At 36.3% G+C, this 16,663-nt stretch overlaps 2 protein-coding genes across 3 annotated transcripts; one reads left to right on the top strand and one right to left on the bottom strand.

Annotated features, from left to right (window-relative positions):
• The first annotated feature begins 6,631 nt into the window (after positions 1–6,631).
• On the top strand, positions 6,632–8,974 carry LOC104248440 (protein STAY-GREEN homolog, chloroplastic-like). The gene is made up of 4 exons (XM_009804691.2): positions 6,632–6,930; positions 7,044–7,217; positions 7,564–7,731; positions 8,145–8,974. Exons 1-4 carry the CDS (start codon positions 6,814–6,816, stop codon positions 8,463–8,465), a joined length of 780 nt encoding a protein of 259 aa, XP_009802993.1. The 5' UTR covers positions 6,632–6,813; the 3' UTR covers positions 8,466–8,974.
• Positions 8,975–9,170: 196 nt separating this feature from the next.
• On the bottom strand, positions 9,171–15,294 carry LOC104248439 (B-type cell cycle switch protein ccs52A-like). Of its 2 annotated transcripts, XM_009804690.2 has the most exons (10): positions 14,671–15,294; positions 13,917–14,039; positions 13,695–13,799; positions 12,736–12,915; positions 12,576–12,638; positions 12,270–12,464; positions 10,161–10,262; positions 9,972–10,034; positions 9,784–9,852; positions 9,171–9,674 (listed from the first exon to the last, which is right to left on the bottom strand). In XM_009804690.2, the coding sequence occupies exons 1-10, from the start codon at positions 15,172–15,174 to the stop codon at positions 9,621–9,623; spliced, it is 1,458 nt and encodes a 485-aa protein (XP_009802992.1). In that variant the 5' UTR covers positions 15,175–15,294; the 3' UTR covers positions 9,171–9,620. The 2 variants fall into 2 exon arrangements, 1 of the variants encoding a protein (XP_009802992.1); XR_716456.2 differs by lacking the exons at positions 9,171–9,674; positions 9,784–9,852 and having other exon boundaries at positions 12,275–12,464.
• Positions 15,295–16,663: the final 1,369 nt, after the last annotated feature.

Genomic DNA, 16,663 nt, shown 5'->3' on the forward strand with positions numbered 1-16,663 from the left:
GTTTACTTATAGCTGTTGATTTGGATCAGTCAATGTAAAAAGGATTGTTTATGTTTAAATTCTGAATTGGAAGGCATGGGCACTCGTGCACAGCATGTGCACTAGTGCACCTCATGTGCCTTGTGCACAGCCTGTTTTTCTGCATTAAGAAGCTTTTAAGTTTTAAACAATCTGACAGTATATGCTGTCAGATATATTCTACTGCCCATACTTGCTTTTAGATAATAAAATGAAAAGTTAAAGCCTGCCAAGGGAATGTCATGGGATTAATACTTAAATAGCTGAGTGGAAACTGAAAAGAAAGGGGCACATGGGAGGGGTATCTGATTAATTTAACAGGCTGTAAAAGGTTTGATGTTGAGGCTTATAAAAGGGAGGTCCATCAGTTGAAGGAGGGGGATTTTTTTTTGGATAATAGACAAAGGGGATAATACACAGAGAGACATTGATAGATACACAGACATTTTGGATAATATACACACACAAAAACAGAAATAGATAGAGAGAGGCATAACACAGAAAAGAGGAACTGCATTTTCATCTTTGTCTTGATTCTCACTGGTCTGGATTTGCTTGTTCCATACTGATTTCTTCTGAGTCCTGTTTTGAGATTACCAGTTGTCTGTGGCATCGGTTCATTTCTGGATCTATTCTGCCTAAATTCTGATTCTATATTACTGAGAATTTGCTTCATTCTGCCATTTCCCAATTGGCTCTAAACTGCATTTTGCGCTGGGATTTGTTCTATTGGTTACCTGCTGTTACTGCTGCTGCATTTGTTGCCATCGTTACTCTACTGACTTCTCTTCTTTCTTCAATTGTGAAACCCTTCCAGGTACACAACTTCTGAAACCATATGTTGTTGAAAGTTTGAAGTTGGAAGCAGAAATAAAGAAACAAATGGCTGTTTACTGCATAATACTTGTGTTCAAATAGGTCGAAAGTTAGTTTAGCCTGTATTTGTTTAACTTCAAACTGCAAATGCTCTGTATGAAATAACATACATTCTGATTTGAGATGAACTATTAGATAGTATTTGCTTGTTAGATCAGATGTGTTGTAATGCATACAACCATTAGGTTTTGTTTTTTTTACATTATAACATAGAATCGTAGCAAGCATCTGTACGTATTTTTGTCTAGATCTCTAAACTGTTAAATCTGTCATATTTGGTTCCATTTAATTTCAAGATAAGTGTATCCCAAACTAGTTCTCATGCAGCGCTACGCTAACAGGGTGATGATGCATGCCAATCCTCTTGTTAGATTACTCGTTCCTATATAGGTTCGATATGGGCTTTAATATAGATTCATTGTTTCGAAATAATGCGTTTGACTTTTGAGGAAAACTAATAGGCATTTTTGAATTCAATTAGTAGTAGTTTTCTTAGTAAATAGCCGATTTCATTTATCAAGCCTAAATAAGTTAATTTTAAAAGTCAAACTCGAGGGTTGTTTAATGTAAATTTAGTATGTGTTATTAGTTTGCTTGCAACCCCTCTTATCAAATTAACAAAGCTCATTCATTCCTTAAAAACAAGGCATGAGGTAATTCTTATCTCATAAACAACCAATTAGGTAATCAAACAAAATTTAGTAGGTAGTCGTTTCAACAAGTAAGTTTGGTCTTTCCCTTTTATTTAGAGACAAATATAACAGAAATGTAGTCGCTTTAGGATATCTCTTTTTTTCTAAAAAATAATGAGACGAGCCTCGCCAAATAAAAAATGCAAATTGCGGGGCCCTCAACAGCTAATCATAATATTTAGAATTCAGGCTAGGCCGTTTAATCTCATGGCCTTCTCAAAAATAATGACTCGTTAGATTCTTGAGGCGCGACTTAATTAAATTATATTCTTAAATTCGGGTGCACATTGATTGTGACCCAAATCCAAATCTCAACGAAGTCAGATGTGTTGACGATCACGGGCGCATTGATTGTGACGTGGTTCGAGATGCATTTTCACGACGTTGCAATTCTATAAAAATAAATGATAATGATAAAAGCGGTTTAAACTTAATGAAAGCACGCAAGTCATAACATGTATTTAAATTAGATATTTAGCCATTATAACAATTTAAGCGACCGTGCTAGAACCACGGGATTCGAGGGTGCCTAACACCTTCCCTCGGGTCAACAGAATTCCTTACTTAGAATTTCTGGTTCGCAGACTTCATTTGGAAAAGTCGAATATTTTCCTCGATTTGGGATTCAAGATAAACCGGTGACTTGGGACACCAAAAGCCAAACCTTTCCCAAGTGGCGACTCTGAATTAAATAAATAATCCCATTTCGAATATTGTCACTTAAATTGGAAAAACTCCACCCGCGCACTTAACCCTTCGGGGCGGGGGGCGCAAAAAGGAGGTGTGACAGTGATGTCATCAATGACCTTACTATAGTATAAACACAAGAAAATTTGTGTTCATTTCTACATTCAAAGAGACACAATTCTCAGTTCAAACTTCACAAATTTCACATCAAGTGAAAATCGTTAGAAATTCCTCAACCTAGTGATAGAAATTACGACTAATCGCCACATTGTCAGCATTTAAATGAGATTGCTGAAACTTTCAAAAGGTCAAAAATGACACTCAATTCATATAATTATAATAAGATTTGTGTTAATTCAACAATCAAAAATCACAAAATAGTATTGTATAAAAAGTGAAAACTCATACACACTCATTTTTCTCCGTTGTTTTTTCTTTCAAAATTCAAAACCTTAATTTGTTTAATGAGATTTTTACTTAGAATTCGAAATTTGGAATATACCATAATTATTCCTTTTTCTTTTACTAATATACCAGCTAGCATGATATTCTGTCTTGATTAATCAATTTTGTGTAAGCATTACTTTTTCTATTTTTATGTACTCTTGTGTACGGTCGAAATCAGGTATGTCCGATTTCGTAGGCTCAAGGGTCGCTTCGAGATAGACCGGGCTCGAGCCCGATGGCGGAGTACGAGGCTCGAAGATCGAAGTGCTTGATGAACACCGAGGCCAAGTATGACCAACTTCGAGATAGTACCGTTAGACAGCTGTGGCCCTGAGATCACGGCGTGAATTCCAGAATGGATTTGTACTAGGCGGTTAGACAATTGTATAATAAAATTCCTTACTACAATTAGAAGTGTACCTTATTTAGGATTCCCCTACTATATAAAGGAGATCCCAATCATTTGTAACACATCAATCATTGACAAAAGAATATACATTCTTCACTTTCTTGCTTATTGCTCATTAAAATTGTCTTTTAGCTTAATTGTTCTTACTGACCTACCTCGAGGCCACCTTAGCTCGAGGTCAAGACTGGCTTGTTCACTGGTTTGATTTAACTTATTTCTTTAATTTATATGTTTGATTTTTTGATTATCAGTTGATATTGGACTAAATCACATATCTTTAAGACCTCAATACAAATTTAATTGTTACTCGAATTTTTGGGTAAACAACTCTCCCATACCTCGTGGTCAAATTGTTTATAAATATTTTATGATTAATTATTTTGAAGAAGAATAAAATATCAACGTTAAATGTCTAATTACTTTATAGGTGATACAAATATAATTCTAAAATAATCAAAAATTTCAAAAATCGCCAGTAACTTTAACTTTAATTTATCTACTTCAAAAAATGCATTTTTTTCCTTTTCCTAAAAAATTAAGGAAGTTAACTGAATTTACTCATTTTTCTACGACAGCACGGGTAAAACAATTCATTTGTGAAAAATAAATGTGATAATTCATAATAGTCTGTTTGTAAATTTTGACATTACCAGCTCATCTTGGCAGTGACTCTAGAAGGTCAAGAGGATTATCCATCCATTTAAATAGGAGAAGAAAGTATTGTCTTTTTTTTTTTTACTGGAAATAGTAAGGGAATTAAATAGAATTTAATTTATAAAAATATGAGGTTGATAGTTTAATTTTTCAATTGTTTTATTTCTTATAAAGTAAAAAAAAAGGGTCTCAAGATAATTAACATACGCAACTCTCTTCTTAATACAGCAGCCGTACCAATATAAAAGAAAACATTAGTTCTCACTCCAATTCACTTTTACTTGTCCAATATGGACTTTGCACACCCCAAAAAATAAAAAATAAAGTACATAATTTATCTTGATACTCATATTAATTGATGCATATCTTTTATGAATTTGAGAAAATAATTTGAACAATAACAATAATAACATACCCGGTATTATCCTACACTGTGGGGAGGGTAGTGTTTACGCAATCCTTATCCCTACCTTGTGAGAATAGAGAGGATGTTTCCAATAGACCCCCCGCTCAGGAAAGCATAAGTACCACATTAATAAAAATAAAGATACGAAGGGACAACACCAAAAGCCTTATAAAAGCAGAATAAAGACAACAAGATAGTAAGATGATCAACAACGAAAGAAAACAATGGTTAGTCATAAAAACCTACTACCAACAGGAAGCGAGATTGCATGTCAATACTACTGTTATGAACACTCTAGACTACCTACTCTACTACCCTAATCCTTGACCTCCATACCTTCCGATCAAGAGTCATGTCCTCGGTCAGCTGAAGCTGCACCATGTCTTGCCTAATTGCCCCTCCCCACCTCTTCTTTGGCCTACCTGTACCTCTCCGTAGGCCCTCCAATGTCAACCTCTCATACCTTCTCATCGGGGCGTCTGTGCTCCTCCTCCTCTTCACATGACCACACCACCTAAGTCGCGCTTCCCGTATCTTGTCCTCAATAGGGGCTAGTGGCGGAGCCACCTTTTAGGAAAGGATGTTAAATGACACCCCTTCGTGGAAAAAATATATTGTGTAGGTAGGATTATATATATATATATATATATATATATATATATATATATATATATATATATATACATACTATGTATTGACTCCCATTAATTTCGTGGTATGTTTACTTTTATATATTTTGACACCCCTTAACTAAAATTTTGGCTCCGCCGCCACACCCACCTTGTCACGAATAACCTCATTTCTAATATTATCTAACCTGGTGTGCCCGCACATCTATCTCAACATCCTCATCTCTACTACTTCATCTTCTGGACATGAGCGATCTTGACTACCCAATACTCAGCCCCATACAATATTGTCGATCTGACCACCACTCTGCAGAACATACGGCTTTTAAGTTTTGGTGGCACCTTCTTGTCACACAAAACACCGAAAATGAGTCTCCATTTCATCCATCCCGCCCCAGTACGATGTGTGACATCTTCCTCTCCTAGGGATGACCTGCGAGTCTATCCTCACCTCCCCTTCCCCTCCTTGAGTCTCGCCACTGAACTTACACTCCTAGTATTCTGTCTTGGTCCTGCTCAACTTGAAACCTTCAGATTCCAGGGTCTGCCTCCATACCTCTTATTGCGCGTTCACACCGCCTCGCGTCTCGTCAATCAATACAATATTATCTGCAAATATCATGCACCACGGCACCTCCCCTTGGATGTGATGCATCACTACGTCCATTGCCAGGGCAAACAAAAAAGGGCTGAGTGCCGACCCCTGATGCAGCCCCATCATAATCGGAAAATGAGTAATTAATATTGTGGGTATAACAGGAAAAAAGAAATTATTTTCTCTTGATATGTTAAAAGTGCCAAGTAAAAGTGAAAATCTATTTTTAAAATACTGGACAAGTAAAAGTAAACGGTGGGAGCAGTAAACATATACTCCAAAAACATTTGAAAGTTTTCGAAATTTAAGAATTGGAGCTATTAGTAGAAAAGTCAAAGGGCACAGGTTGGAGTGCCAAATAGGGAAATTGTGATGCCACCCACGTGCTAATTGCTAAGCCGTGCACCCAACGCTATTAGGCTTAGAAGCTCCTTTAAGCAACCGTATAATTTATTATATATATATATATATATGTATATATGTATATATATATATATATATATATATATATATATGTATGTATTTCATTTAATTATGGTTATTTAATACTATATGTTATCATTTTAATTTTCTGACTCTTAGATTAAATTATATCATTAGGTGTAAGTTTCAATTTTCATGTAATACTTTATTTGACAAAGAAGCATAATATTTTTTTTATATAAAAAAAATGAAGCACAATATTTTTTTTATATAAAAAAAATGAAGCACAAATGAATGCAATAATTTGTATATTTCAAGGATGGATAATTTACCTTGTTCGTTGGATTCAGAATATAAAACATGAAAGTTTTTTTTTTTCCTTTCTCCCACTTGAATAGGAGGAGGAGGTCGCTTGCATTGATTTGGAAAAACTAAGTTGTAGAACATAATAAAATTTTATAGCTTGGATGTCGAGAAGGATACCATTAAGCAGAAGAGATTTGCTTGTGCATAATTTTTATTCTTGGAACGAAAGGAGAAAAAATAGAATAACTATTTTACATACAAACCTTTATTGTTAATTAAATCGATCGGTGATATATATCCTCACTCTAATTTGGAGGCTTAAATTTATAGTATTTGGTTTGACGTAAATATTGAGTAGCTTACACACGTATCCCTCCATTTTTCTTTGCCTCTTTCGTCGTTTTGTACGTCTTTCTCACAGATACACGTATGAATACTAATCTTCGAGTGAATGAAGTCCATATATAAAACCTTAAAGCAAAAGCGAGTACGCAAGTAAGAAACCAAAAACAATCCAAAAAAGGCAAATTCCTGTTCTACCTGATCAATACTACTATAAAATATTTAGTACTAGTTTAATTTTAATCCATCCTCCTCTAGTTGTGATTTTCAGATATATATTTTATAGCTTCAGCTTCATCAGCGTCAGAGTCTAAAAGAGTCTCAGAGATATGAGCACTTTAACCATTTCTTTACTTCCATCAAAGCTCAACCCTCAAAAGGAAAGCTCTCTTTTTGTATACAAAACTACAAGAATACTGTCCAAAAACAGCCAATCTCTACTTCCTGTAATACTCATTTCCTTTTTGTTTATCAAAATTTAAATGTCAGATATTGTACTTGTTGGATTTCTCTGGTCAATATATTACTCAATATATATATGTGTGACTGATGATCTCAGGTGGCAAGGTTATTTGGACCTTCTATTTTTGAAGCATCTAAGCTGAAGGTTCTATTCTTGGGTGTAGATGAGAAAAAACATCCTGGAAAGCTTCCAAGAACTTACACACTTACACACAGTGATATTACTTCCAAACTCACTCTTGCCATTTCTCAAACCATTAATAACTCCCAGGTAATTCCTGCTTCATATTCATGTATTAGTACAACTAAATTAGAAAATGTAATTCACTTTCAGCTACCCAACTTTTAGGCAGAACAGATGAGGCAAAAAGGGAAAGATTCAGTTTCTACAATATTGTTTTTATTGGAATAGTTTTACTGCAAATTTGTCTTCTTGAGCGGAAGGTCTACTAGAAACAGACTTTCTACCTCCTGAGGGTAGGATAAGATCTTTGGAGGCCGTTTCCTTTTTTGCACATGTGATTGGTCTATTTGATTGTTGAACCTGAATTTACTTTGACGCGTTGGCCTGTGTGTCCCCAGTATCTCTAAGAAATATTTGGATATTTGATGTGCAGTTACAAGGTTGGTATAATAGATTGCAAAGGGATGAAGTGGTTGCAGAATGGAAGAAAGTTAAAGGGAAGATGTCACTTCATGTCCATTGTCACATTAGTGGAGGCCATTTCTTGTTAGACTTTGTTGCTACCCTCAGATACTATATCTTCTGCAAAGAACTCCCCGTGGTACGTACGTACGTTTTTTATACAAATTTTCTTTCCCGTATCAAATGTGATTCAAGTCATTTTTCATGTGAATTGTTTTACTCAAAATAAATTTCTATGAAACATATATATTTTCTCGAGTTTAGTTGATGAGTATTTTTATTAATCAAACACATTGTAGTGAGAGAGAAGAGGGAGGGGATTATATTTTAGGTGGAAATTAAATATTATTTGTGTGTGGGGTTGATTAATTCTCTACTGTGACAGTAGAGACACTAAAGGCCAGATAGTGAAATAGAGGGTTCTTTTACACAACATTTCAAAGTAGAATAAATATATTTAAAAGCAGTCTTTTGACCTATATATATATATATATATATATATATATATATATATATATATATATATATTATATTATTTGGCACATGCACCAGGTTATAAAAGCATTTGTTCATGGAGATGGGAATTTGCTAAAGAATTACCCAGAGTTGCAAGAAGCTTTGGTTTGGGTTTATTTTCACTCAAATATTCCAGAATTCAACAAAGTGGATTGCTGGGGCCCACTCAAAGAAGCATCCTCAACTTCTGGTGAATTAGGTGAGACCCAAATGGGAAATACAAGTGCTACTACAACCACAAATTGCAACTTGGATTTACCACAACCTTGTCAAGAATCTTGCACATGTTGCTTCCCCTCAATGAGTTTGATTTCCTGGTCCTCTCATTCTGCTCGTTTACAAACTTTACAAGATTGATGTATTTTACTGTCCTTGTAGGACTGTAAAAAGATAATAATTCTTTATTCTAATGTAAATAATTGAAAAAATAGGCATTTGGTTTTGAAGAAAAAACCGGAGAAATTCCACGTGGGCTATGAGTCTGCCTCTCTACAGATATATCACACTTTGTCCACCAAAAGATTAGAACTTGTTACTTGCACACATCGTCCTTATCACTAAAACAAAACATGAGGGCTAAAGATGTTGATGCATAGTAGCCATGGGCTTGGATTGTATCTAGTGTTGCAGCCATCCCACGTTTCATTTTCTTGGTTTTGATGTTTTTCAAACGAACAGTCACATATGATAGGAATGTACACCAAAATGCCTACCAGTTAACATGGAAGGAATAGCAAATGAAGGGTTGCTTGCTATGAGAATGTGCAACATTAGTGTCTTTATTTCTTTTACACTGAAGTTCTGTATAACTTTTTTTCTTTTCAACATTCATAAAAAGCAGAGTAACTCAGTAGTCAGTTCTCTTCCATTATAATTGCTTATTTGCTTTAGTTTCATTTCCTTTCATATCTCTTTCAAGCCTTATTCTTTCAATGTCTAAAATAAGGGCATCCAAAATCTATGTTGGTATAAACCAATTTTGATGCATAAGTTACTGAGGCAGACAGCAGTAGGAAACAAAAGGTGAAAAAGAAATAGATCGGACTTCTTTACACCTGAAGCTGACAAGTTACGCTAGTACACCAGTTACCCGTGTACAATCAAATAGTATGTGAGCATCGGAGATCATTTGTTTTCATGAATTACAAGGAAGAAAATAGAAAAAGACAACTTTATGTACAAACAAGATCACAAGTTCGCGAAAAAATTGGATGTCCCCCAAAAAGAACACGCTCCCCTCTCCTATATTACAGAACGCCCGATGTTAATGAGAATTAAATAACATCTCCAACTGTACACTTTGATCTATTAACAGATTAATCACTCTAATACATGAATTTGAAAGACGATAGAGATCATCATCCTATCAGTTGAACATTAGGTCTTACAGCTTCCTGCAACTGTTTCCCATTACAAGTATCTCTCATCAAACAGATCAGTTCGCACCTCTTCACTGCTTGTGCTTCACGATGAAACAACTTTAACGAGTGCCCAAAAATAATTACATTGCAGTCACCTGATTTTCGTTCTACCGAGAGAAGATGCCCCAATTTCAGTCTCGGTGTTCTGCATGGCCAATTACATTCCCATGTTAGATGTCCTTGCATTCTTTTGAAAGTCTAAATGAAGGTACCCTATAATATAGAAAGTTACTATCCTTTTACATATGCTTTACCTGAGATTTAGGAGAAGGGAAGACATTCCAAAATCGAAGTGTTTCATCTCCTGCTCCAGTCACAATCGTCTGCAAAAATGTTAATAGCAGTTAGAAACATCAGAGTAGAGAGAATGAAGCTGCTGCTGCAACTAGGCGACAAGTCGACAGAATTACATAGACAAAATTAACTAGTTTTGCTCAGCTACCTGTCCATCTGGAGAGATGACAAGATATAGGACTCTATATGTATGGCCCGTCAGAGTAGCTATCTGCATTAATTGAAAAAAGCATATGATGAAAGTTGAAACTAGTACAAGACGATATGTCTAACAAATAGATGTTTGTCCATATATTTTTTAGTGCAGCGTCACATTCTGAAAACTTAGGTGAAATACCTTAGACATTGTGGGATACCTCCAGAGTATTATTTGGTTTTGTGAGTAACCATGAGTGCTGACTAATTCATTTACATTCTTCGACCACACAAGATTGCAGACCTGCCACAGTGTTGAATGAGTTAGCATATCTGAGTAAACAACACTTGGTGGCACTTGTAAATCTGAAAGTCCAAAACACCTAGAGAGACCCGGGAGGGAGGGGGTTGAGCAGGAATTGCGGGAAAGTTTTCTAACCTTCCTCACATGTTTACAGTTACTAGTACCTCGCACAATCCTTTACTGTCTACGCACACATATGACATATATCCCCACTCAGTATGTGAGAGTGTGTGTGTCTGGGGGGGGGGGAGAACGAACTTGTAAAACTGGTTCAAACATAAATATTTCAATGATTTTTCTTTTTATGAGCTCCTTTAGGGTATATTCCCAAGCTATTGCGATACTGGTATTTCCCGGGGTTATACGTCAAAAAATCTGGACGATGGGGCTCTACTTCCTACTGTGCAATTCCGGTGTTATAGGTCTAAAAATCTGGATGATGGGGCTCTACTGCCCAATGTGCCTTTCGAGCTAGCTCTTCCTGATGGCACCTACAATGGCATAACTTGTCTAGATACATAAACCATGGGCACACCAAGCCCGAATTCCCAGCCCAAGGTATACTAATGGGGGAAGTCTTACTTTTAATTCCTCATATTTTGTGGATGAAATCACTTTTCCAGTGTTATTTGCTCTTACAGCAATTCCTAGACGCTTAGAATTTATCTGAAAAGGTTTTTTAAAAATCCGAGATTAGTTTGCGAATCTTTTGATTAGTTTCATTTATGTCTCGCTTCACTTTCCTTGGTTCCTCTCCTACCCCGTGAAGTGAATTACTTTCAAGGACCTCCTTCACAATGACACCTACTTCATCAAAAAAAGGATCTCCTTCACAATGAATGGTCCAAACATTTCTCCTACTCCCCTTTTCTTTTACCCTCCCTTCTCTCAGTCATATTCAAAGATTTCTGCAGTATCAGCTACGGGGGGAACTCTCCCAGTTCTTTAGCTGTTTAGGAACTTTAACACAAGTAACAGAATAGGTGCGTAACTTGAAAGATGAAAACCCCTCAGGGTGTTGATGGTAAATGTTTATGCAATTCTGATGTTTTTCTTTAATGTTATACCTGCAGAGGGCCTATACTATCAACAATAAAATATTAGTGCATTTTGCCTTGTGCACAAATAAATATAGATTCGTGGTGAAGGCCCTAGAGAAAGATATTTGAGATTAAGAAAGAGATGGGAAGAGGATGGGTGGTGGGGGTTAAAGAGGAAGGTCAAGATGGTTTGATAAGTCCAATAACAATGTTTTAAGAAATAAACTTGAGGACACTTCTCTCTTACAAAAAGGAGGACTGAATATGCAGCGTATGGTGTAGTAAGAGCAACATCCCTAATGTTAACAATCATCCTCATATAAATATTAGAAATGGCAGAGTGAGGTCCCCGGTACTGTTTAAACCAATTTGAAAGGAAGTTCCTACTCTTGAATGGTGTAAAATGTGCTTGGAGATGGTTCCCAAGGGGATCGCCTACTGGTTAAGGCGTAGTAGTAACAACAGCTCTAACCCCAACTGCAACACTTGGGGTGTGCACACCGGCTCTAACCTTGGTGAGCAGGATTACCTTGGCAACCTGCACCGGGTGTGAACAGGTTGCCCAATGAACTAGTTGAAGTGCACTAAAGCTGACCCGATGTATGTTTGTATGCCCGCACGTGTAAGATTTAAACAAATTTTACACATAAAGGTCCACAAATTCTTAAAAAGCCAGAATTATCCTATCCATGGAATATGGTAAACTTGACGAACACGAACTTAAATGAAGCTAAACCAAACCTTTTTCTATTCTAAACGCCACGGAATGATCAGCAAGTGAGTTGAAAAGCAAGATTGTTCTCTTTTTTGAGATGGTAACAATTGAAAAGCAAGATTGTTCTTCTGATCACGTAATTAAGATAACACAAGTACTATCTTTTGAAAGAAAGAAAAGGTTGGTAAGATTTATCTAAGATAGGCAGAAATATAAAAGAGCTATTAAATATATGTAATAATAGGAAAATGCCTGACTGCCAGTGTCTATGCAGCTGAGGTGTGTATTAGTGGTTGTATTCCAGAATCGAATGCATCGATCCGCTGTGCCACCACCAGAAGCTAGAAGCCCATGAAGATGAGGGGACCATGCAATCGCTTTCACAGCAGCCGTATGCTCGCAGTATTTTAACATAGGTTGTGTTGAATGGTTGTTCCACACTAAAAGCTGGTCATCAAGATTTAAGTGAGATACTGAATTACGAGCCTAAAGATAGCAAAATATCATCTAGCAAGTATCATGATCAGAAGAACTTGATTCTGGAAATTAACAACATACTCTGTTATCATTTCCACCAGAAGCTAATTCACGGTTATCATAAGACCATTTGAGCCCACAAACCTGAAAAGAAGTAGTTGCAATTAAGATGCAAGCAAAAGTAAAACAGAAAGTCTGATAAAAATGAGTTAAAAAAAGAGAAGCAAGAAGGAAACCTAACCTCTGACCTGTGACCACTTAGCTTACTGACGTAATCTTCTTGAGCTCGTATATCACGCTGAAGAATACTCTTGTCCCGGCTTCCTGAAGACAATAGGGATGAGCTCCAAGCTAGTGCACCGACTCTTAGTCGATGTCCCTCCATTGTTCTTATCCTCTTACTGCAAGAGGCATCCCATAACTACGCCACATGAGATTCAAACACCCGTTAACCATGTAAACAAAGAGGGTACTACAAAACAATCCTATGTTTTTCATCCAATAGATTAGATTAGACCTAGAAATAAAATTTTCATGCACTTCAAAGAGAAATTTAAGTTTCATGCAATAAATTGCGCATGAATAAAGGAGAACAAAGATCTAAGTTATTACAGCAAGCGAGCCAATGTTAGCTTTAGGATGCCCGAATTCAGAGGACAAAGGTGAAAAGTAAAAATTGTGTGCTTTCTGCTTTAAGCCTCTTGCTATTTCTTGCTTCAGAAAAATAGGGAAAAACAACTGCGCAACCAGCCCAAGCTTTCAAATAAGTGTTCCCGTGGAATTTACGTTGAATAGTAAAGTTCCTTTGTAACTTAATTTTGTTCATTATAAACACAATATGACAAATTCATGAAGCTTATATTGAAATCTTTTTCCTTTATATGCAATTCCAAATACTGCAGAGACAACAGCCACAGCAAGTTTTTCAAGTTTTATGCTACTTAATTTCATAGAACAAAATAGCTTATAGAATAAACATATGTAGAGAACATCGAGATAAATATGCAGCTTAGTGTGATTAAAGCACTTTATGTAAATACCAACACCAACAGTACTAGGACATGCAGTTTCCTTACGAGAAAGTCTATGTTTCGGATTCAGTAGAAAAAATCTAAGACTTAGAATCTGTGATTGGCTCCTGTTAACAGTTTTCTTTCATATAAAAGTAGTAAGTAAGATAACCAATTTAGCGTTCCAGACCTGAATTTTCCCATTACTTGTTCCAACAGCAAGATGTGTACCCCGCTGTGCCCACCCAACTGAACTAACATTATCATCATTTCCCAAGTCGCACAACTTCACGACCTGCATATTGCAATCGACAGAACTAAATTATGTTTATCAGCCAGATAGATGCTTAGATCGAGCAAGAGTATGTTAACATCTCCATGAAAGGAAAGAAAATGAAGCCAAAAGACTCACCTTGCTACTAGATGCATGCCACAGATATACACAGCTCCCCAGTCCCACAGCTAACACATTATGTGAAGACCAGTCCACAAGGTTTAGATAAAAATCGTCTTGCAATGCAGGTGCATCTAATACCTAGCAACAAACCATACAAGCACACCTACATAAGCCTTCTCATCATGTAATAATATATTCACCACGCAGAAACCATACAAAAATAAAAACTCATAAAATAACAACGTTATGGTCAAAACTGAAAACCAAGAAAAGAGGAATAGGGTGGTAATTTGGGCAGCTGCTAAGGGAAGTAGCATATAATAAGTATCATTCCTACTCTAGAGCTCACAAGTTGAGGTGCCAAGTAAACTTGCCCATCAGTGCGATGAGCTCACACTAAGTGTTCTAGCTGAGAATCGAACTTAAGATCTCTAGATTGTTACTCCTTTACCTCAACCACTTTGCTATTCCTTGGAACACAAATCCGTAGTAGTACTCCCTTCGTTTCAATTACAGTAAACCTATTTAATTGAGCACAGATTTTTAAAAAGAAAGAGAGACTTTTTGACACTTGTGGTCTTAAACAAACAGCTTTTTCTTGGCTATAAGACTATTGAAACTAGTGGTCTTAAACATGCTATAACATTTGTGTAGTTACAAAAGCTTTTCGTTAAGGATAAATGGGAAGTTTAAGTTAAATTGTTCCCGAAAAGAAAATAGGGTCACCTAAAATGGGACAGAGCTTGAAGAAAGACTCAAGAAGTGTTACCTTATAAGGTGATCTAGGAACTTTGCGAGGAGCCTTAACAGGGCTAGGACCACTAACACCAGGTAGCAGCTGATCATCAAACCCAAAAGGCGACAAAGAATGCAAAGATTGACGGGTCTCACTCTTATACCGAAAAATATTACGATTGGGTCTACTACTCTGCAAATTCCTCCCATTTAAACCAATGTTTTTCTCCGGTGTTACAGGAGGCAATACAGGCCCAGAATCAGGCCCGAACAAGGCATTACGCAAAAGAGAAGTATACGCTTTGCTAGAATCATCTGTAGAGTTAGAATTCCGGGACGAAAGTGGCAAGTCAAAAAGAGCAAAGTTAGAAGAAGATCTACTGGGAATAAAACGGTCACTATAAATAGAACGTGAAAGGGAAGGGTGATACGAGTTGAAACCCGGGATTAGATGATTATTATTAGGAGTTTTGGGATTAAGATTTGGATTAGGAGGTGATTGTTGAGGGTGTATGGAGCCTGAGCTGGGGTTTTCCATAGAGGATTTTAGGAGATTTCTGAAACAAACCCTAGGAGGAAGAAGAAGAGGGGATTGTAGGAGGAGAATAATATTCTTGGTTTTTAGTTAAATAAATTTTCCCGGGAGAAATAGTAACAGAACTTGGGTTTTGCGGGAAATTTATATATATGTGGGGTCCATTTATAAACTAGGGAGCACCGTCCTGTATATTCTTTCATTTGTGACGACGGACTTAAACCCTATTCCTAATTGGATCGGGAACCAATTCACGGTACAACGTTGGAAAACGAGTGATTTCCTATTACAAATCCTCTTTTTACCTAAACAGAATGTATTTCAAGCCAATAAATCCAATTTTTTTTTTTTTTTTCAAAAAAAGAAGAAGTCTTTGTTGAGTATTGAGGTTTTGATAATTAACAAAATTTATTCATTTGTTCAGAGGAAATGTTCTAAGAACCAGGTTCTCAACGTAGCTGCTTAACTGTTCTAAGAACCGTATCCTCAAGGTTGATGATTGCACGTTCCTACAAGACAATAACTTTATCACAAAGTTACTCAAGTCCGAGTTCGTTGGAAGAGGACTGCTAAATGTGATAAGGGTCGTTGTCCAAAAAGATATGCTTGTACAAGTGAGAGACAAGAGTCTCAAGAATTGTGGAGTCCTTGGAGCAGTAGATGTTCTATCAAACGAGATGCTGACTACGAATAGGACTTCTAAAAGATCTAGGAGTCTATGGAGTTTAAATAATCTTTTGGACTGCTGATATCATCATTTTGCACATCAACTGAAGAACTATATTTTCTATACTCAAGTAGAGTACCGTGTTTGTGTTCTTCTTGAGTCAATTTAGTAAATGTATTTTAGGAAATCGAGTTGTAATCAAAGTATCATATACAATCAGTGAGTTGGAGTAAGTGTTTGATTTTGCAAGTTAGAGTAACTTGTAAGTTAAATAGTTGAAGTAGGAGAACTGGAGAGTACTATTGAGTTATATATTTATAATCGATACATTTGACTCATTGTTGTAGTGAAGTTGAAGCTAAAATCCTACGTTGTAGGTCTTGATTTTTGCACCTTTTGAGACGAGTGATTTTTCACGTAAAAATGGATGTGTTTACTTTACTGTTTATTTTTGCGTACGCTTAAGATGTAAGGTAACGTACCAAGTTCTTTAGTAATCCATAAAGGCACTCAAACTAACAATTAGTATAAGAACAAGTTCTCTCTCACACGGTTAATACCTAGAGAGATTTTGGAAGCAAAATGAGTGTTCCACCTGGCATTAATGAAGGACAGTCAACTACTAGACCACCCATGTTTAATGGAAAATACTATAATTGATGGAAAGCAAGAATGAAAGATTTTCTGACGGTTGAAGACTATAAACTACACAGCATGGTGAATCAAGGTCCACTAACTCCTACTAAAAAAATGGGCAAAATGAAACTGTTCCCAAAGACCCCTCTGAATTTGTAGCAGCAGATTTCAGAATGATGGAGAAGAATG

The sequence above is a fragment of the Nicotiana sylvestris genome, chromosome 10, assembly GCF_000393655.2.
Source record: "Nicotiana sylvestris chromosome 10, ASM39365v2, whole genome shotgun sequence".
Lineage (NCBI taxonomy): Eukaryota > Viridiplantae > Streptophyta > Magnoliopsida > Solanales > Solanaceae > Nicotiana > Nicotiana sylvestris.

What these genes read in the sequence shown, in the direction of transcription:
- LOC104248440 (XM_009804691.2), top strand. Translation starts at nt 6,814, where the DNA reads ATGAGCACTTTAACCATTTCTTTACTTCCATCAAAGCTCAACCCTCAA. An exon ending in ACAGCCAATCTCTACTTCCT is followed by an intron (nt 6,931 to 7,043) that starts GTAATACTCATT and finishes TGATGATCTCAG; the next exon opens with GTGGCAAGGTTATTTGGACC. An exon ending in TCTGCAAAGAACTCCCCGTG is followed by an intron (nt 7,732 to 8,144) that starts GTACGTACGTAC and finishes CACATGCACCAG; the next exon opens with GTTATAAAAGCATTTGTTCA.
- LOC104248439 (XM_009804690.2), bottom strand. Translation starts at nt 15,174, where the DNA reads ATGGAAAACCCCAGCTCAGGCTCCATACACCCTCAACAATCACCTCCT. An exon ending in CAAGTAATGGGAAAATTCAG is followed by an intron (nt 12,916 to 13,694) that starts GTCTGGAACGCT and finishes CATGTGGCGTAG; the next exon opens with TTATGGGATGCCTCTTGCAG. An exon ending in TAAGTGGTCACAGGTCAGAG is followed by an intron (nt 12,639 to 12,735) that starts GTTAGGTTTCCT and finishes ACTTCTTTTCAG; the next exon opens with GTTTGTGGGCTCAAATGGTC.